This window comes from Copadichromis virginalis, linkage group LG14 (assembly GCF_057382275.1).
Source record: "Copadichromis virginalis isolate Kocher_CV1m ecotype Utaka linkage group LG14, C_Virginalis_male_GT1.1, whole genome shotgun sequence".
Classification (NCBI taxonomy): domain Eukaryota; kingdom Metazoa; phylum Chordata; class Actinopteri; order Cichliformes; family Cichlidae; genus Copadichromis; species Copadichromis virginalis.
Window position 1 is genome coordinate 24,764,232 of NC_140631.1, and position 16,412 is coordinate 24,780,643.

The window sequence follows — 16,412 nt, forward strand, 5'->3', positions numbered from 1 at the left end:
TGTGTGGAAAATTGACTGAATAACTTTAGAAATCTTTGAGCATTCATTATGTGTAAGCATCCACTACCACAAAACAATCAAGATCATCGTTTTACCTACACCTTACCCTCAGCCTAGCTGGTTTTCCTGCCACAGTTTAAGACACAGAGATGCAGAGAAAATGAAATAAGAAAGACTTTGACCTGGTAGAGTCTTATTGTTTTCTGCATACAAGAAGAAGGACATCATTTCAATTACATTGTGCCTCTATCTTCGTTAAGGCTGGAATGAGGCACAGCATTGCTTCATTCTATGGAGCTGGTCATAGAGTTAATTTAGCATATTCCAAATGTATCAATAATCCTTAATAATGAATTGTAAATTTAGCAGCATGTGATAATAGTGCACAGGCACTATTATCTGTGAACCCATTTCCTCTCCCAATCTTTCACAACATTTATCGTGAAGGATTGGGAGCCTTACATTTTCTAATTATGGATTTCCATCTTTCTGCATCATTAAAGCGGGCTGTTCCTTAAGAGAAAAGATTTAACTGCCCGGCTTATGCAAAAGGATTACGGTAATAGAAAGCTCATTCAGGAAGATGAGAAAACAAAGACGTCCTCTACCTTCTCTTCTATTCCCACCTGCTGTTCTGGTTTATAGGCTCATTCAGTTATACTCCACCACCATTCAAATTTATCTTGGGACATGAGGTTTTGTTGCGGTGTTAACTATAGTGATGAACTCCCACATACATTTATAGACACACACACACATATATAAATGATTCCTGTGGGTCCCTGGTAGCTTTGGTACTCATTTGGGCCGTCTCCTTTGGGTTTCTTGATTCCCATATAGCAAATTTAGAATAAATATGGTTCCCTTGAGAGCAAAAGTCCAGCAAAAATTCCCAGTTGTCTGCAACTCTCTCTGTGAAGTCTATCTCTTATTGTGTGTGTTTTTGTCTTACTTTTTACACAACACATATAAATGTGATTCATCAGGTTCTCTATGCATAATGCACATCTTATGAGAGACCAACCACAGCCCAGCATTCTGCTGTCATTTCATCCTCTGAGCTAGCTTTTTGTTCAGGCTTTCATTTGTGAGACATGGTTAGAATTTTTTGGTTAATAATTCTACTTCTAAAGGATTTTCCCTTCCCGGCTCCTTTTAAATCTATCAGCTCTCCCTGCAGGGATGCAGAGCGCATGTGGAACACATCTACAGGGTCACATTCATTTAGACATGTCCTATTGATTATATGTTTATTTTGCAAAGCCCAAAATGGGATAATCTCTAACTATATTATTGTGAGGCTTTACAAGATTATAGATTCATTATTTCTGCAGAGCACTATCAAAGGGCATTGTGGTGAGCTGTGAATGCCGTTGCACTCATATATAGGAAGACATGAGCAGAATTAATAATTTAATGATATGAAAGATCTTCACTTAATACAAGGTCACATTTGTTTTATTTTGACAGCATATCTTCTTCCACAAAGACCAGAAAGGCTGTTTTCATCACAGGCATAAAATATGCCCTGCTTAGATATATTTTTTTTATTCTGCAGATGGCTAAAGTGTCAACCCCTCAACTCAAGTCCTAACTACCCAATCACTTTCATTCATCCTACAGAGACGGGTGCAATAATAAATGAATTTAACATTCACTGACAGCCACAGCGTCATGCCTCACTAACTAGCACTATTATTTAGGAGAGACTCATGGATTGATGTTCTAGTGTAAAGCAGGCATCCGTGATAAGATTTCAGATAGGCTACCTGAGGGTGGAAGTCTGTCTTCATTGATGGAACCCACATCTTTAGCTCAGCCAATGGCATTAGCAAGCTCCACCACACCCGGTAAGCTGACTGGTTAGAGCTAAAGGGTTTTCGTCCTCTAATGGCTAACAAGCTTAACTCCAGCATTTCTTATTAATATTCTGTGAACACAGACGCCACCACTGGACTAGAACATTGCTGGGCCTCTCAAGAGCATCATTTTTTACTCATTATTTATTTCTACAGAATAATAAATATTGTCACAATGTTTAAAAAAAAAAAAAAAAAAAGGAATAATATAATGGTTACCAAAAAAGAGTCAGACTGAAAAACTGTGAAATAATTATTTATCCTTTGTATAGTGGTTCAAAATCTGAGGGTGCAGTAATTTAGTAGTGTTTCAAATTTAAATCCCATATAATATAAAGCAGGGTCTGTTTCGATTTGCCTAGATCAGCCAAAGTCAAGAGTCATTCTGCACACTGTGTTGTGGCCTACTTAAAACCTGAGAAAATCCCATGGAGCTCACCTAAAAAAAGAAAGTGATGTATATTTTGGAAAATTGTATTCAAAAAACATGAATAACACAGGCTGTTGACTATGTTTTTCGTAATGCTACCCAGTCATATTCAAAGTGACCCACCTGACCCTAACATCCATTTAAAAGCAGCACATTCTGGTCAGGTTAATATCACAAACTGACCATCTCCTAATACCAGTTTTAATTCACTTTTTACATTAATAAATAAATGTTTATACACCTCTAACTCTACACATGTGAGTAATTTCAAACTGAATTACTGTGGCTTACCTGCAGTAACTTCACCAGCAGTGCCCACCCCACACTGTGGGAATCACTGGCCTAGGCACACACAAAGTAACATATAATTTACTTATTGTTTGGACTTTGATTTAAAGGTATATTATGTAAATTCTGATACCATTAGTTAAAAAAACATGTCTGCTAGTGCATGAAAGTGGGAGCACAGGAGTTGTTGTCTTCGCCAATGTGTCATATTTTGGCTTAAAATGGACTCAAGGAGCAAGCTGGTTAATATTTAGGGGCAGCTGGTAATTGGCTGGGGAGGATGGTTTATCAGGGACGCGACCAGGAGCCCTGCCAGAAGAAGAGAGAAAGTGTTAACAGCAGCCAAGATCAATTGAACAAGACATTGCAGACTTCTTTAATTAAGTTCCACTATCTTCTTTTTGGTCTTATGAATAAAGTTTCCAGAGATGTTCACGGCTGGTAGGCCAAAATCCAAATCAGACCAGGGGTGCAGGGAATGGTGTTCAGGCAGGTGGAAAGCAGGTAAATCCATTCCTATCCAAGGAAAGGAAGTGACTGATTGAAGCAGGCGAGAGTAGCTGGAGGTGTTTGAAATATTCTTCAGGTAGGTTGCGATTCAGATTTACAGGACAGGCTCCAGAAAGGAGATGACAAAACTGGGTTGCGAAGGAAAAAGCACAAACACTAAATGTAGCAGGGAGGGACTTATTATAATTATCATTATGATCATCATCATCATCAATCACCGGCCAGGATTTGAAGACCAGCTCTAGCCTCCACTCTTCGCCAGATGGTCTGCTACCTCACGGTGGGAAATCAGCTCATATAATATTGCTTAATGTTCATGTTCCTCCTCATGTTATTTTAACATGATTTTCTCCCTGCATCTTCAGTATCCACGCTCTAGGTTCAATACTCACCTGTCTCTCACCATGTCTTCCAGTGCTGGTCAACTCAGTCTTCATGTTTCTTACTTGTCTGCTCTCCTGCCTGCAACAATCCTCCGGACAGGAAAAATGTTGTGCATCTTGGCTACTCACTCCTTGACTCTCTCGGACACTCACCTAGCTGCCTCCCCTGTTTCATGTGCGTCACACATGAAACAGATATTCCCATTAACTTTTACACTGAATCCGTCAAATCAGATCTTCATAGATTAGAATTGGAAATTTATATTTTGTCCACAAATAGTGGCATAGTTGCAACATGACATAGGTCATGTCATGGTCACAGGGAGATTACCATCGTATTTTTCCTGAAGTCTGACTGACATATTTAGCAGCAGTGAGGGCTTCCATTAATGCCAGGAAATCCAGACATCAGATAAAACGTCATTCAAGACACTGTGTTCTGGGCACCTTGCAATGTTTATGAATACAAGTTAGAGAAATTTTAGATTTCTATAACTATGAAGTCTGAGTTTATACTTTTAACAGCAACACTGAGAATGTTAATAGATAGAAATACAAAATAAAAGTGCACAGTTTTAGATTCTCCTATAAACCAGCGGTCCCCAACCCCCGGGCCTCGGACTGGTACCGGTCCGCGCAGAGGGAGGGAGTCTTGAACACCTTGAGCTGAACTCTATGCTGATGGAATCTTATCATTCAAATACTGCCCCTGAAGTTCATGTCTGTTTTTGCTCCCACTAAAAACCCTGAAGGTCATCATCCTTCATTGGAAGTCAGTGTTGAACTCCCTGCACAGCAGTGCACCTACATTCAAAATGAGGAAAGAGAAAGAAACAGCGCTAACAATGTTCCCCAAAAAAACTTTACTGGTGCACATAAAATGGATCATGGAATATTATGTTAGGAATACTGCTAGAAAGGATTTTCCCATTTGTATTTTGCTTCATTGTACTTATTAAGGATTCAGATTAGAGATTGAGATCAGGAAAAAATTCTTCTTTAGACACAGATTAAAAGTAAATCAGCACTGATACATATTCTGATATTTTTTTCCCACTATTTCATATTATTAGCCACATCATATTACAGTGTATAGATACAGAAGCAACATTTCAGGGCTGTTGTATGTTCTCTTGCAATAATAAATGAGCTTCTACCACAAAGACTCGATATAGGTAACAAGACACAAATGCATACATTATCGTGTATGAAACAGTTATTCACAAGCCATTATTCTCAAAGTGGGAAACAAAGCATGCTGATTTCTTGCCCCTGGGGATAAAACAAAGGGCTCAAGGTGTTTTTTTTTTTATTTGTGAATGATAATCGACTGCTCATGGTTAAGTACAAAATTAGACTGCAACAGCTGTGTCACCTGCGAAAGGCGGTGTGAATTGGATTGCTCCTCATTGTGTAGTCTAGCCTATACCAGCCGATGCAGCTGGCCGCCTCTGCTCTGTGGTTAATATGATTGACTGCTCCACTGTCTGTTGACTAATGTAATTGTCTGCAGCTATTTTGGTAAAGACTTGATCAGTGTAAAAGGCGACGGTCCTTCCTTGGTCACGGAAGGATCAAGTCACCTCCTGGGTGAAGACAGCCGCAGCAGGCTCGTGGCGGAGCCGCCGAGCGGAGCAGCCAGTCACCCCGTTTACGGTAGGCCAGCCACACCAGCAGCAGCATCACTGTGACAAGCGAGGAGCCAACCACCAGGCTGACTATGACCAGAGCCAAGTCCAGTTCTGATGGTTCTGATAAAAACACAAACAGACCGTAAAAGTCACAGCCATGACTTGTTTGTGCAGTGTTCCCTAATCTCTTTTACTTTCATTGTGTAGCTTTATATGACGCACTCATGAGGAGAATATCTAATTTCCTGTCACATCATCTGCCGTGCATGCTCTGTTATCTCAGATCATCATTTTTGTGTAAGGACCAGCTAATAATTACCTATCTCCTCTGGAAAGGTAGAGTTCTTCACTTGTTTCAACATGGGTCCAAAGGATATGCGATTTTTCAGATTGGTGGCAAAAGTTTGCGAGCCCTCTGAGGGAAGTGCACGCCTCTTCTGAAGGCACTGCTACAAAAAGACGAGGAGATATAAAACAATTAAGTTTGGAAACTGGTGAAATAGCTAACAGGTTATTATCTGTTTGGGTGATGGATGGTTGTTCTTTCTGTCTGTGATGATAAACAGAAAGAAATGTGCACGAAACCAACACAAACAAATCACTCCTCTGATAAATATTTTGGAAAAACCTGATTTCTTTCCTGCCAGTTTTTTTTTTTAGTTGAATAAAAAGAGCATGAGCAGAAGTATTTATTTCAAATAAAGAGCTGCAAATATGGATTTGAGCTTGTAAGGAACAGCTTTCATTTAATCTAGGCATCCCATTCTGATTTAGAGCAGCTCAAACTGGGTTTTTGCAATGCAATGTATAGCTTTTCTGTAGCTGATGTGCTTCACCAGAATGCATAGTCTCACATCAAGTGCAAAGAAGAAACACAATTTGTCACAACAAGAGGGGGGAAAGGAGCAATAGATGTGGACAAAGAAAGTTGCAGATAATGCAGTACAATTTGTGTCAAAGCTCAAACTCTCAAAGTGTTTTACTGCTCTATAAGATGGAGCTTTTATCGTCTATCATATATCCCCACTGTTTTACATGACCACTGTAACAGGAAAAAACAAAAGAAAAATGGCTGAGAACTTAGCAATACTAGAATCACAGCTGCTGTGGGAGCTGTGGAAGTGCTCTTCAAAGCCAGACATCAAAATGAGTCTCTGGAGTTTTTCCTCTCTTTCACCTCCGCCCTCTAACATGCACTTGTCAGATGATTCCCCTTTTCTCCTTAAATCAGAGCCCTCATTCCCAAAACAGCAGGATACAGGGGTTGGTATTAGAGCTGCTTGTCTAGTGCTATTCTCTAACTTTGTGAAGACCTCATCTAACCTATAGTGTGTCTATAATCACATGACCAGGGTTCCAGGCTGTGTGTTTGATTCCTCTTGTACCCAACCAATTTAAAGGAGCCCGCTCACTTCTAGTCTGTCTCCATGTTTTCCGTGTCACAAAATTTAAATTACCTTCAGTCGCTTGCTCTTTCATTCTCTCACATCATTACGCTGTGCACCCACTGCAATCTTACCCTTTCACAGTCAGAGTGGTTCCTCAGGCAGACACTCAGATCGCAGTGTAGGTACACTACTGAGTAATTAATCATTTGGAAGAGACTGATGGTGAAGCTGGCACTCGTTGACAAGGCAGTGGGCAGTAGTGTGATCCCTGCTGGTTCTGCTGCTAACCTGAGGCACCAAAACAAATGCAGAGTATAACCTTAGTGGATTTTTTTTTCTTTAAAAGAAATAGCGGAATGTTTAAGGAAAAGCGGTTAAAGTGAGAAAATCCTGCCACATGCCATGGAAGCTGCAGTAATCAATAAACAGTGCACCCTTTTTGTGTCAATATTTTGGATTGGACTGAGCTGAACACTTAAAAAAACAATAAATCATATTAGGTAAATGTCAGTTTTTGTTTTAGGGTGTTGTAAGATTGGTAGTTATGGTATGTAATGTTAATAAGTTTTGCTATAAATTCTGATTTAGCGTCCAGAATATATTCACCAGTGTGCTGATTTTTTAAGCGTTTCCTCAGCTCTTTAGGAGTTATTGAGGTTATTATTTCAAGGTAATTTAAAATGATTTACTGTTTTTTTTTTCTTCATTTCACTCAGGAGAAATACATTTGAAAAAAAAACCTGCACATCACTGGTGTAAACATTTTTTTAAGTTTAACAGTCACTCAGACTTTGATATTTTACAGGTTGTCTATTTACAGTATATTGCTGCTTCTCCATATGTGTGGAGTGCACCCAATTTCCATCTATCTGACTGATCCTGGCTCAGAGAGATAACACCATCAACCTACAACAGCCTTCTTTTTATCTAGAATATTTAACTCTTAGAAATGGACCTGCAGCTTCCTGATTGATGTAAGTTATAGTAAAACTGTTTATCTGGTAAAATAAATAAATAAATAAAAATAAACATTATTTTAAGCAGTGACAGTCTAGCCCTACGTATAATAACAACCCTGGGCCGTGTGGATAAGTGTTACCTGGTAAAAATGTGATACCTGAATTTTTAAAATTATTTTATTCCCCCATCACCAGGTCAGAGATTTGGAAAAATTGAACATTTAAACTTATATTTAATCCAAAGTTTGAATGAGACTGCCTAATAACCTTATTACAAGAAGTCAACAAACACTGATGTTATCAAAGACATCAGAATTCTATCCATCCATCCATTTTCTTGACAGTTTATCCAATTCATTGTGGTGGGGGATTGCCGGAACGCAAGAGTTGGAAAAGAACACAAACGCTTATTTCCGGCTTTCCTGTTTACCTGGAGAAAAGACAGCAGGTAGAGTTTGCAAGGTCTGGCTGGATGGTTGGAGACAGGCAACAGGAGGTGACCCCGAGGTTTATCTGACTGTTGTTTGTCTTTAGGTTGATAACCACTCTGAGGTTCCCCTGGGCAGGTACAGCATCGCCAGGCTCTACACCTCTCCCAAGGTCAAGACTCATTTCTGCTGTGTAGTTTCCACTGCCACACAGATCCTCTGAAACTTCTGTTATACTACCAACAAATTGGTGTATTTGCAACATGAATCTTAACATATTTACATCATAAATATCTTTAAAGAAGGGCGGCACCAAAAATGTTATTGTGTAAAGTACTGCATATTACATACTTTATGTTACTGCTAAACATACACACATAAACATACATCTTATTTTGTGATTGATTTCTCAATGTAGACATTCGTTTACATCTATTTTGATTTAGTATAGAAATCAGCTTTAGGACTTGCAGTCACATGAGTATCTCAGGTTGAACAAATACAGCTCTGAAAACTCTTCCCACCTCAGAGTTTTCACAGTTGTGAAGGGTAGTAGTAGTTATGTCTAAGTTATTTTGCTCAGCTAAAATTCCTAATTGTGCTATAAACATTCATTGACTGCAGAAATAAATAAATAAAATGGCATCCTAGTCTGTTTGCCAACTGTGGTTCCTGACTTCTTTTCACAAATTAGGAAGAAAAAAAACGTAAAAGTCATGGGATCATTTCTAGTCAATATTTTAATCATTCAAAATCTCCAGTATGTGTTAACTAATTATAAATAGTAGCATTACCCAGAGAGATACAGATGTGATGAGGTCCTTCCCCTGCGCTTCAGCTTTGGCAGCTCGGACTCAGACTCTGGCAGTAACAGGCTGCGCCCAGACTCTTCTTTAGTCGCGGCACTCACTAACCTGGTGGCATTTTGCGCTTCAAGTACCTCGACATTGCCTGCTCCTCGGTTTAATTGTGTTTTTGTGTTTTTTTCAGAGAGCACCGTCAGCTCAGTAGCCTTTATTTTGGTCTGCAGAAGAGCTGCTTCAGGTTCAGATAAAGTGACCTCTTTAGCAGGAACCTCCTGAGCCTTCGAGGTCTCTCTGTGAAAGCGTCTTTGTGTTGTTTTCCTTACAAAGTGGGGCCTCTCAGGTGTCCAGTGCCTCTCCAAATGAACAGCTTTAGCTGCCACACTCCTGGCCTTTTCTGACATCATTTCATCAACGCCGTGATCGGATTCACCGATACTGATGAATGCTGAAAGCGTTGCATATTCAAGGTCAGCGGCCTGCGGTGTAGCCTTTCCAGCTACAAGACAGTCAGAGCTGCAATTGCCATTTTCTGGTTTTGCGCCAGCAGTGTCCTCGTCTCTGAAATGATCTCTTTCTGTGACTGCACCCTGTGTTTTATACATTTTCTGACTATGATCAATTTCACCTGGTCCAGTTGTTGTTTCAGTCGTCTTGGTTGACCGAGCACAGCCGATAGTCCTACAGCTGCTTTTATTAATAATGTCTGTGGGCGAGATCCTTGTAGTTGGTGCAGAATCTGCCATAAATCCAGATATCAATTGACTTATTGAAGTCTTTTCATGCGAGGTCTGCCTGTCAGGCTGCTCTGTTCTGTCCTGCGTATATGCTGCAGAAATTTTCTCAAGTAGAGATTGTTTGGCTTCAAAAGCACTCTTTGTAGTCAGAGCTGTTTTGATGTCTTTAATTAATGAATATTCCATTTTTCTAAGCATGGTAGATGTTGGACCATGCAAACCTTCAGCTCCGTGGGATGTCTGCAGCAAGTCTCTTTGGATGTCCTTCTCTGGGTCATTAATATTATGTGTTATTACAAATACAGCAGGAGCAGCATGCTGACTCTGTTCAATAGTCCGTACAGAAATTTTATCCTCAGGCAGCTCGGCACTGTGTGTTTCTGTTGTGTGTTGTCTTTTCACAGCAGGGTTGGGTTTGCCAGTAGTAGGAGTTATGGGACGCCCTATCAATGACAAAGACTCAGTATGACGATTCGAGTGCTCTATGTGCTCAGCAGCAGCGCGAGATGAGTTTTCCACAACTGGCACACTCTCACTAGCCATCAGCAGTGATTCGTGATCTTCTTTGGACACAGTAACACCACCTATGGTAGGAGTTGGAGCCAGGGACACGGAATCATCAGTTACTGCTGTTATCATTTGAAAGGAAGAAGTAATTAGCTGGTCGTCAGTCTGGTGTGTGGATTTACTGAGGATAATGATATCATTTCTGAAAGTAATATGTGCAGCAGGGAGAGCACTGTTGCTCACTGAATTGTTTTGCTTTCCGGGTGTTTTTTCTGCATGATGCTTCACATCAGAAACAGACATTTTAGTCACATCATCATGCTGGATTTTAGGCATTTCAGGCCAACCTTCTGACTCAACATCTGGAGAGGTGCCAGATGGTGCCACATGTGTGCTAAAGGCAGGTGTTCCAAAATCATACACAAAATTGTCGTCCATAGCCTGCTCAGTCCTGGGCCCAGCATGAACCGCAAGCATGACAGACTTGATGGGAACTGTCACAGTGCTGTTTGCTTCATTTTCGCCATTTACACTGATCAGGTCATTCTCATGAATCATTTTCATTGCTGGTTTATCAGCCTGCATTATAGACAAAGAATTAAGTTCATCTATGTTATCTTTATTGCTGCCGGTCATTGGTGTAATAAAAGGTAAACTGTTCTTTTCAAGTCTCATCTCTGATATTTGCTCTGTGACCAGCTCTAAATGTTTCACTTTCAAGGTCACCATTGTTCGTGCATTATCGTTCTCCTTGATTTGATTTGTCTCATCAGCAGTCCCTAACAAAGACTTGACACGGTCACTTTCACCATTCGCATGTTGAGTGTTGGAATTGGCCCTAAGTAAGTTTAGTAAGACAGGGCTAACCGCTGATCCGGTTAGACCTGTCAGCCTATAGGTGCCAGGTAAAATGTCACCTCCAAACAGGCTGAGATTTAGCAGCGGTGACATGTTGGTATGGGGAAATTGATCGTTTTCCGCTTTAGGACTCGATGATGCCGTTAGGGTATGCACAGATCTCTGCTCGTTACCATCAACAGAGGTATGCAGAGCATCTGGATGGGCTGTCTGCTCTGACAGTTTAAATGAGCATGGCTGGCCTGAAGTCATGTCAAAAGAGGGGGAGGAGGAGGACTCGCTGATCTGAGGGACAGGCTGCGCTTGGCGAGGCTGCAACTGGCCTATGGAGATGTGGGCCTCGGATGACAAGGCTGTGGCCGTGGGTGGCCTAGTAGATGAGTGATTATACATCTTCTGGTGTGGGCCGGGATTCACTGATGCTATAATGTATTCTGCTTGCTCGCTCTCATTTGCGGTATGTAAAATTGAATTGGCCTTTGAAACTGAAGCACTAAATTTATGCGTCTGATCTGGGATGTCGTAAATAATTGATATATTGGGAGTAGAACTATTTACTGTAAAGTGGGGCTCAGCTCTCGGGAATCCAGCTGCGGTTGTCAATCGATGGGTGGTGAGTGACAACATATTGCTGATAGTCTTTAGTAAAGGGTGAGTGAATTTAGCTGCACTGCTGTTTGGGGAAACCGATGGCTTTAATACGTCCCCAAACTTTAAAGTGTGATGTCCAAATGTAGCTTCAACAACTTCGTTCCGGGCACTTTCTTTAGCGAGTGATGACGTAACTTCATGTTTTGGAAAAACGTCCTTGGGGGGAGAGAGATGAGATCTAGTCTGTGTGTATGGCTCTTTGGGAAGAGATGTTGTTTTCGATTGGATGGGGCTCTGACTTGTTGTTCTGTGATTTTTTGTCACTTTATAGGTAAATGATTTATTTGTGATTTCCACAATTGCTGTAGCATTTTCTCCCAGATGAATGCCCTTGTTCTCAGTGGTTCCCAGCTGTTTAATCAAACTGGGGCAGGGAGACAGGTTCTCAACAATGTGTTCTTTATCTCTGTTAAATTCTTTCGAATTAGTAGGGGGTCCAAAGGGAACATTTGTCATGTCCTTTTTCCCAGTTTCCCCAACACATTTATTGTCTTCTTTCCCCTCTGGCGTTTTCTCACTTCTATCCTCTGCTTCTTCCCTTTTTAAAGACTCACTCTGCTTTTCAGCTGCAACTTTTAGGAAATTCTCTTCATATATTTTAGTCACACTGTCTCTTTCAGCTCCTTCTTCATCACTGATTTGCCCTTTGCTTTGATCCAGGTTTTGTCTCAAGGTTACACCCTCCTCTCCATTAGTCATTTCACCTTTTTCCCTACTCATGTTGGCGGTTTGCGCTGCCATTTCTTCCCCTTCCCTGTCTACATTTTGATTTGTCTTAGCTCTGGTATTGATTATTTTTTCTTGTTCTCCTTCTCTGCTCTCTTTAAATTTTTCTCTTTGATAGTTCAAAGTTGTGTCTTTCCTGTTTTTCTCTCCTTCCTGCAACTTTATTATTGCGTTCATCTCCTCATCGTTTTCTGTCTTGTTCCCATTTTCTACAACTGCATACAACACCTGTTCATTTTCATCTCTTGATTTTGTATCATTATCTCTTAGTGACTCTCTGATTAAATCCCCACTATATGTTGAATAAGACTGACGAGTTGATGCTACATTCTTCCCTCTAGCTACATCATAAGTTCCTACCTGGATGAGTTTAGACTGAGTCCCTGAAAATTTACTTATTGTCAGTTTCTCAGAAAGAGATTTGCTTGATAGTGTTGGTAGTGTCAACACGGGCATGTCATCACCAAAGTCCTGACTCAACTCTGAGAGAAACAACTTCCTGGGCAAAACTTCTGTTGTTGCGGTGGTTGTAGTTTGTGGTTCTCTTATAACTGGTTTATTCATTGGCCCTGGGGGATCAGCAGAAGAATGTTTAACAATGCTGTGTACAGCGTTAAATGTCAGAGGATCTTGTTTATCTGTCAAGTGTGTCTTTGTGGTTGCAGATGCAAGCTTTATGGCAGAATCCTTTGGTAATAATGTCAGTATGGGTCCTTTGGTCTGAAAGCTTGGTTTAGCTGGTGTTTGGAGTCTCAGAAGAGAGATCAAAGAATCCACTCTTCCTGTCTGAAAGTGAGACTCAGGATTTTCGACTGGCAAAGCGGTTGGCCTACTCCCGCTGAAGGGTGTTGCTGCACTGTGAGCTTCAATCGAGCTCATTCTTACTGCTGGATGAGATGCAGTGCTGTGATCACTACCCTCTGTAAGAACACTTATGTGAGTGCTGTGGGGAGCTGAACTAATAACAGGCATATTGCTTACCGGCCCACTGCTGATGTCCAAAGACTGTCTTTGAATGAAACTTTTTAAGTTTGTTGAGACACTGTGGGAAGCTGTTTTGTTATTCTTACTGAAATATATCAGGTCTGACTGCGGGACCCCAGTGCTTACTTTTTTTTCATACAGCTCTTTTTCTCCACTTTCTACTGGTTTCCTTGCAATATAAAAGGATTTTGATGAGTGAGAAAATGTTGTAGATGTTGAGACGGGTCTCTCTTTGACAGAAGCTTCACTAGGATAGGTATGCCTCAATTGCTTCTTGGTGTCTTCTTTTGTTTCTGACGACACCTCAGCAAGAGGTCGTGTGTGAAACGCAACCGCTTCTGGAGCTGATGAAAAAAAAATGTTTGGGGAATCATTCAAAACGCTTTGAGTATGACTCTGAGTGTTACTGAAGGAAAAAGAAAGGAAAGTCTGATCGTAAGGTAAACTTCCTCCCTCGCTGAAACTGGAGTGCTTGGTGAGGTTTGCATGACTGACGTCTCTGTTTAACATTTCTTCTTGCACTCGAGCTGACTGTTGATATAAACTGGTTAATGAGGCTGTAAGTTTACTGTTGTCAGGGGAGCCATGAGTTGACAGTGCAGCTTTCCCGGTGGAGCTTGGCCTTTGATCTTTCAGGCAGGTCAAACACAAGTTTGTTATTGTGCTTCCTCTCGGTGAATCTTCTGCTGTAGCATTCTGAAAGATGGATTGCACTGTGCCCAAGCCATACAGGTCTCTTCTCGGGTTTGTGGTTTCCTTGCCTTGAGACTGTTTGTCACTGCTGTCATTACGTGCTGCATCCAGGTTATCAATTACACGAGAATGAGATGCAGATAGCGCTGGAGGTCTCAGGGATCCATCAGCAGATGTGAGCTTAACAGAGTTAGTGTTTCTTTGATTCCTGTAATCAAGAAGAGTGTGAAACCAAGGAGGGGCTTTCACTGCCTCTGCAGTCAAATTGCCCTCTGGGTCAGAGGTGTCATTCATCATTAATTCTATTGCAGATTGCGCAGAAGATGATGAGATCTTTTCATAATTAGAGATCAATAGTTTTTCTGATTCAGTGTCAATCCTCATAGCCGACGGCTCTCTCTTTAATATGAGAGAGCTATTCCCATTTCTGGAGACAAAATGCTTTGAGCTTGGTAGGGAAATTAAAGCTGACGCCTTTGTTATTAGACTTTTCTTATAAGGTTTTGTCAGTCTGGTGTCAAGCAAGACCGCCTCTGGAAACTTGGCAGTCAATGCCATTGCGGTATGTTGATGTGTCTTCTCTGTAGGTATTGCTTCTGTGCCATGACCAGTTGTGTTTTCATTTTTCAGAAGCAGATCTTTTGTGACAGTTGTGCTTTTTGTTTGCTCTGTGAAGTAACCTTGGAAATCTTCTTTTTCTGCCCTGACTACGAAGACAAAAGCAAAACATGTCACTCAAATGTCCTCCCTAGAGGCTCTGTTTCTTAAACCTAGCATGAAAAATAGCACAAAAATGAATAAATAAATAAAATAAATGTGTTACTGTTTAGTACTATTGAAGTCTTAAAATCACATTAGTACAAACACCTGGTATTCAAAATAAGACCGAGTGACTGAGTGAGGTTAAAACATTTTAAATCAGCATCACTGTTTTAGTTATTGGAGAGGTTGTCTTGCCCTCATATAACTTGTCCTTGCTGGTGATTTTAAGAAGTTTAAAATAGTGTTAGAAAAAGAGCCTTGCTGCTATAGTACATGTATGCATAAGATAGAAAATGTCTGAGGTTGATGTTTACACTGATAATTGCAGCATTGATATCAGCCAGTTTACAAACTGAATTAATCTTTGCACATTAATATTGTGAGTTATTACTCTACGGCAAACTGAGGAAACAGCAAAAAAAAAACAAACCTATACCATAACATCATATATTTAAATACAGGGTAACACATACAGGTCACACATAGAATGGATGTGAAAGATAAATCAATTAATATTGATTATATTAAAACATTATCATAGAGCTAAACAAAGTAGTCTTATGAATGTAATACGCCTTAACTTATGAATGTATTCCTCTGATTTAGGTAATTACTTTAAAATTAAAATGTAAGAGCCAGAATATCATTTATGTATCTATCCATCTACCAGGCATGACACACAATTAAATATATATGTGAGGAAAATTCTTTTAATTTATTCAAAGAGCTGCTATTTTATTTTATTATTTTCGGCATCTTTACTCTACTCTGCAGACTACTCTTTGTTGTTTTTATTTTGGTATTTTCTTCTGATGAACAAATAAATAATCATTTCTGTATTTTTTAATGTTGCTTTAATATTTTTTACATTTTAAGCAGTATATTGTATTTTAAGTATTACAACTTTACAGCTCATATATGTGTACTGTATGCAGTTTATATATAGCTGCAAGCTGCAAAAAACAAACATATTCTATCTAACATAGAAATAATTTATTAAATTGGCCAATTAATTGATTAATCTGCAGTATACAGGGCTCACCATTAAGTTAAGTTACTTTACTGAGAAAATAAACACAACTGTGAGTACATACCTGGAAGCAGAAAGAGTCCTAGTATAAAACAGTGAAGCATTTTCATTTCTGTTCTGTCTTGTTTGCGATTTATCAGTCCCGCTGATTAAATGCTCTTATTACTGTTTAATCCACCTGAGCAGAAGGTATCAGCTGTTTGCAGTTACTAGCAGATGGTGCCATCCCATGCAGGGAGCTTTTGTCCTCTGAAGTTCATTTATACGTGGATTCGATTTCACAGTAATCCTCCCTCTTTACAGTCACAACTACATGGCCATGGGTTAGAAGATGAACGAATTCAATAAGGAATTTTAAACAATATGTATCAGAAACTCTGACTATAGGGCAACAATACAATTAGTTGTACTGAAAATGCTACATGTTAATGTAAAAAAAAAACAACCCAGAAACTGTATCTAAAGGTTTCAAGAAGTATAAACATGTTAATATTTCACTTTTCTAATCAATTTCCCAATAGAAATACCATCACCATGTTAATGTTGCCTTGTCTGGTCAATATCAATCCTTGAAAATACAACAATACAATACAGCTTATTCAACTGTACAAGAAGCAGATATTTGATGTTATAAAACAATGGCATTCAAATCATATAAGTTACAGATAAACAAGGTATAACTGGGTGCACTTATGTGGTGATTCATACATGAAATACCTCCATGAAAAATAAGCACAGAATATTGTAGCTGTTCAGTGTTTAAATACACTGTTCTAATACACTGA

The 16,412-nt window shown here is 39.8% G+C and overlaps 1 protein-coding gene across 1 annotated transcript; it reads right to left on the reverse strand.

The window, feature by feature from the left end:
* Positions 1–4,762: 4,762 nt before the first annotated feature.
* On the reverse strand, positions 4,763–16,397 carry LOC146694014 (uncharacterized). Its single transcript, XM_085430072.1, has 6 exons — positions 15,692–16,397; positions 8,671–14,542; positions 7,879–8,112; positions 6,621–6,777; positions 5,421–5,550; positions 4,763–5,221 (listed from the first exon to the last, which is right to left on the reverse strand). The coding sequence occupies exons 1-6, from the start codon at positions 15,735–15,737 to the stop codon at positions 5,034–5,036; spliced, it is 6,627 nt and encodes a 2,208-aa protein (XP_085286198.1). The 5' UTR covers positions 15,738–16,397; the 3' UTR covers positions 4,763–5,033.
* Positions 16,398–16,412: the final 15 nt, after the last annotated feature.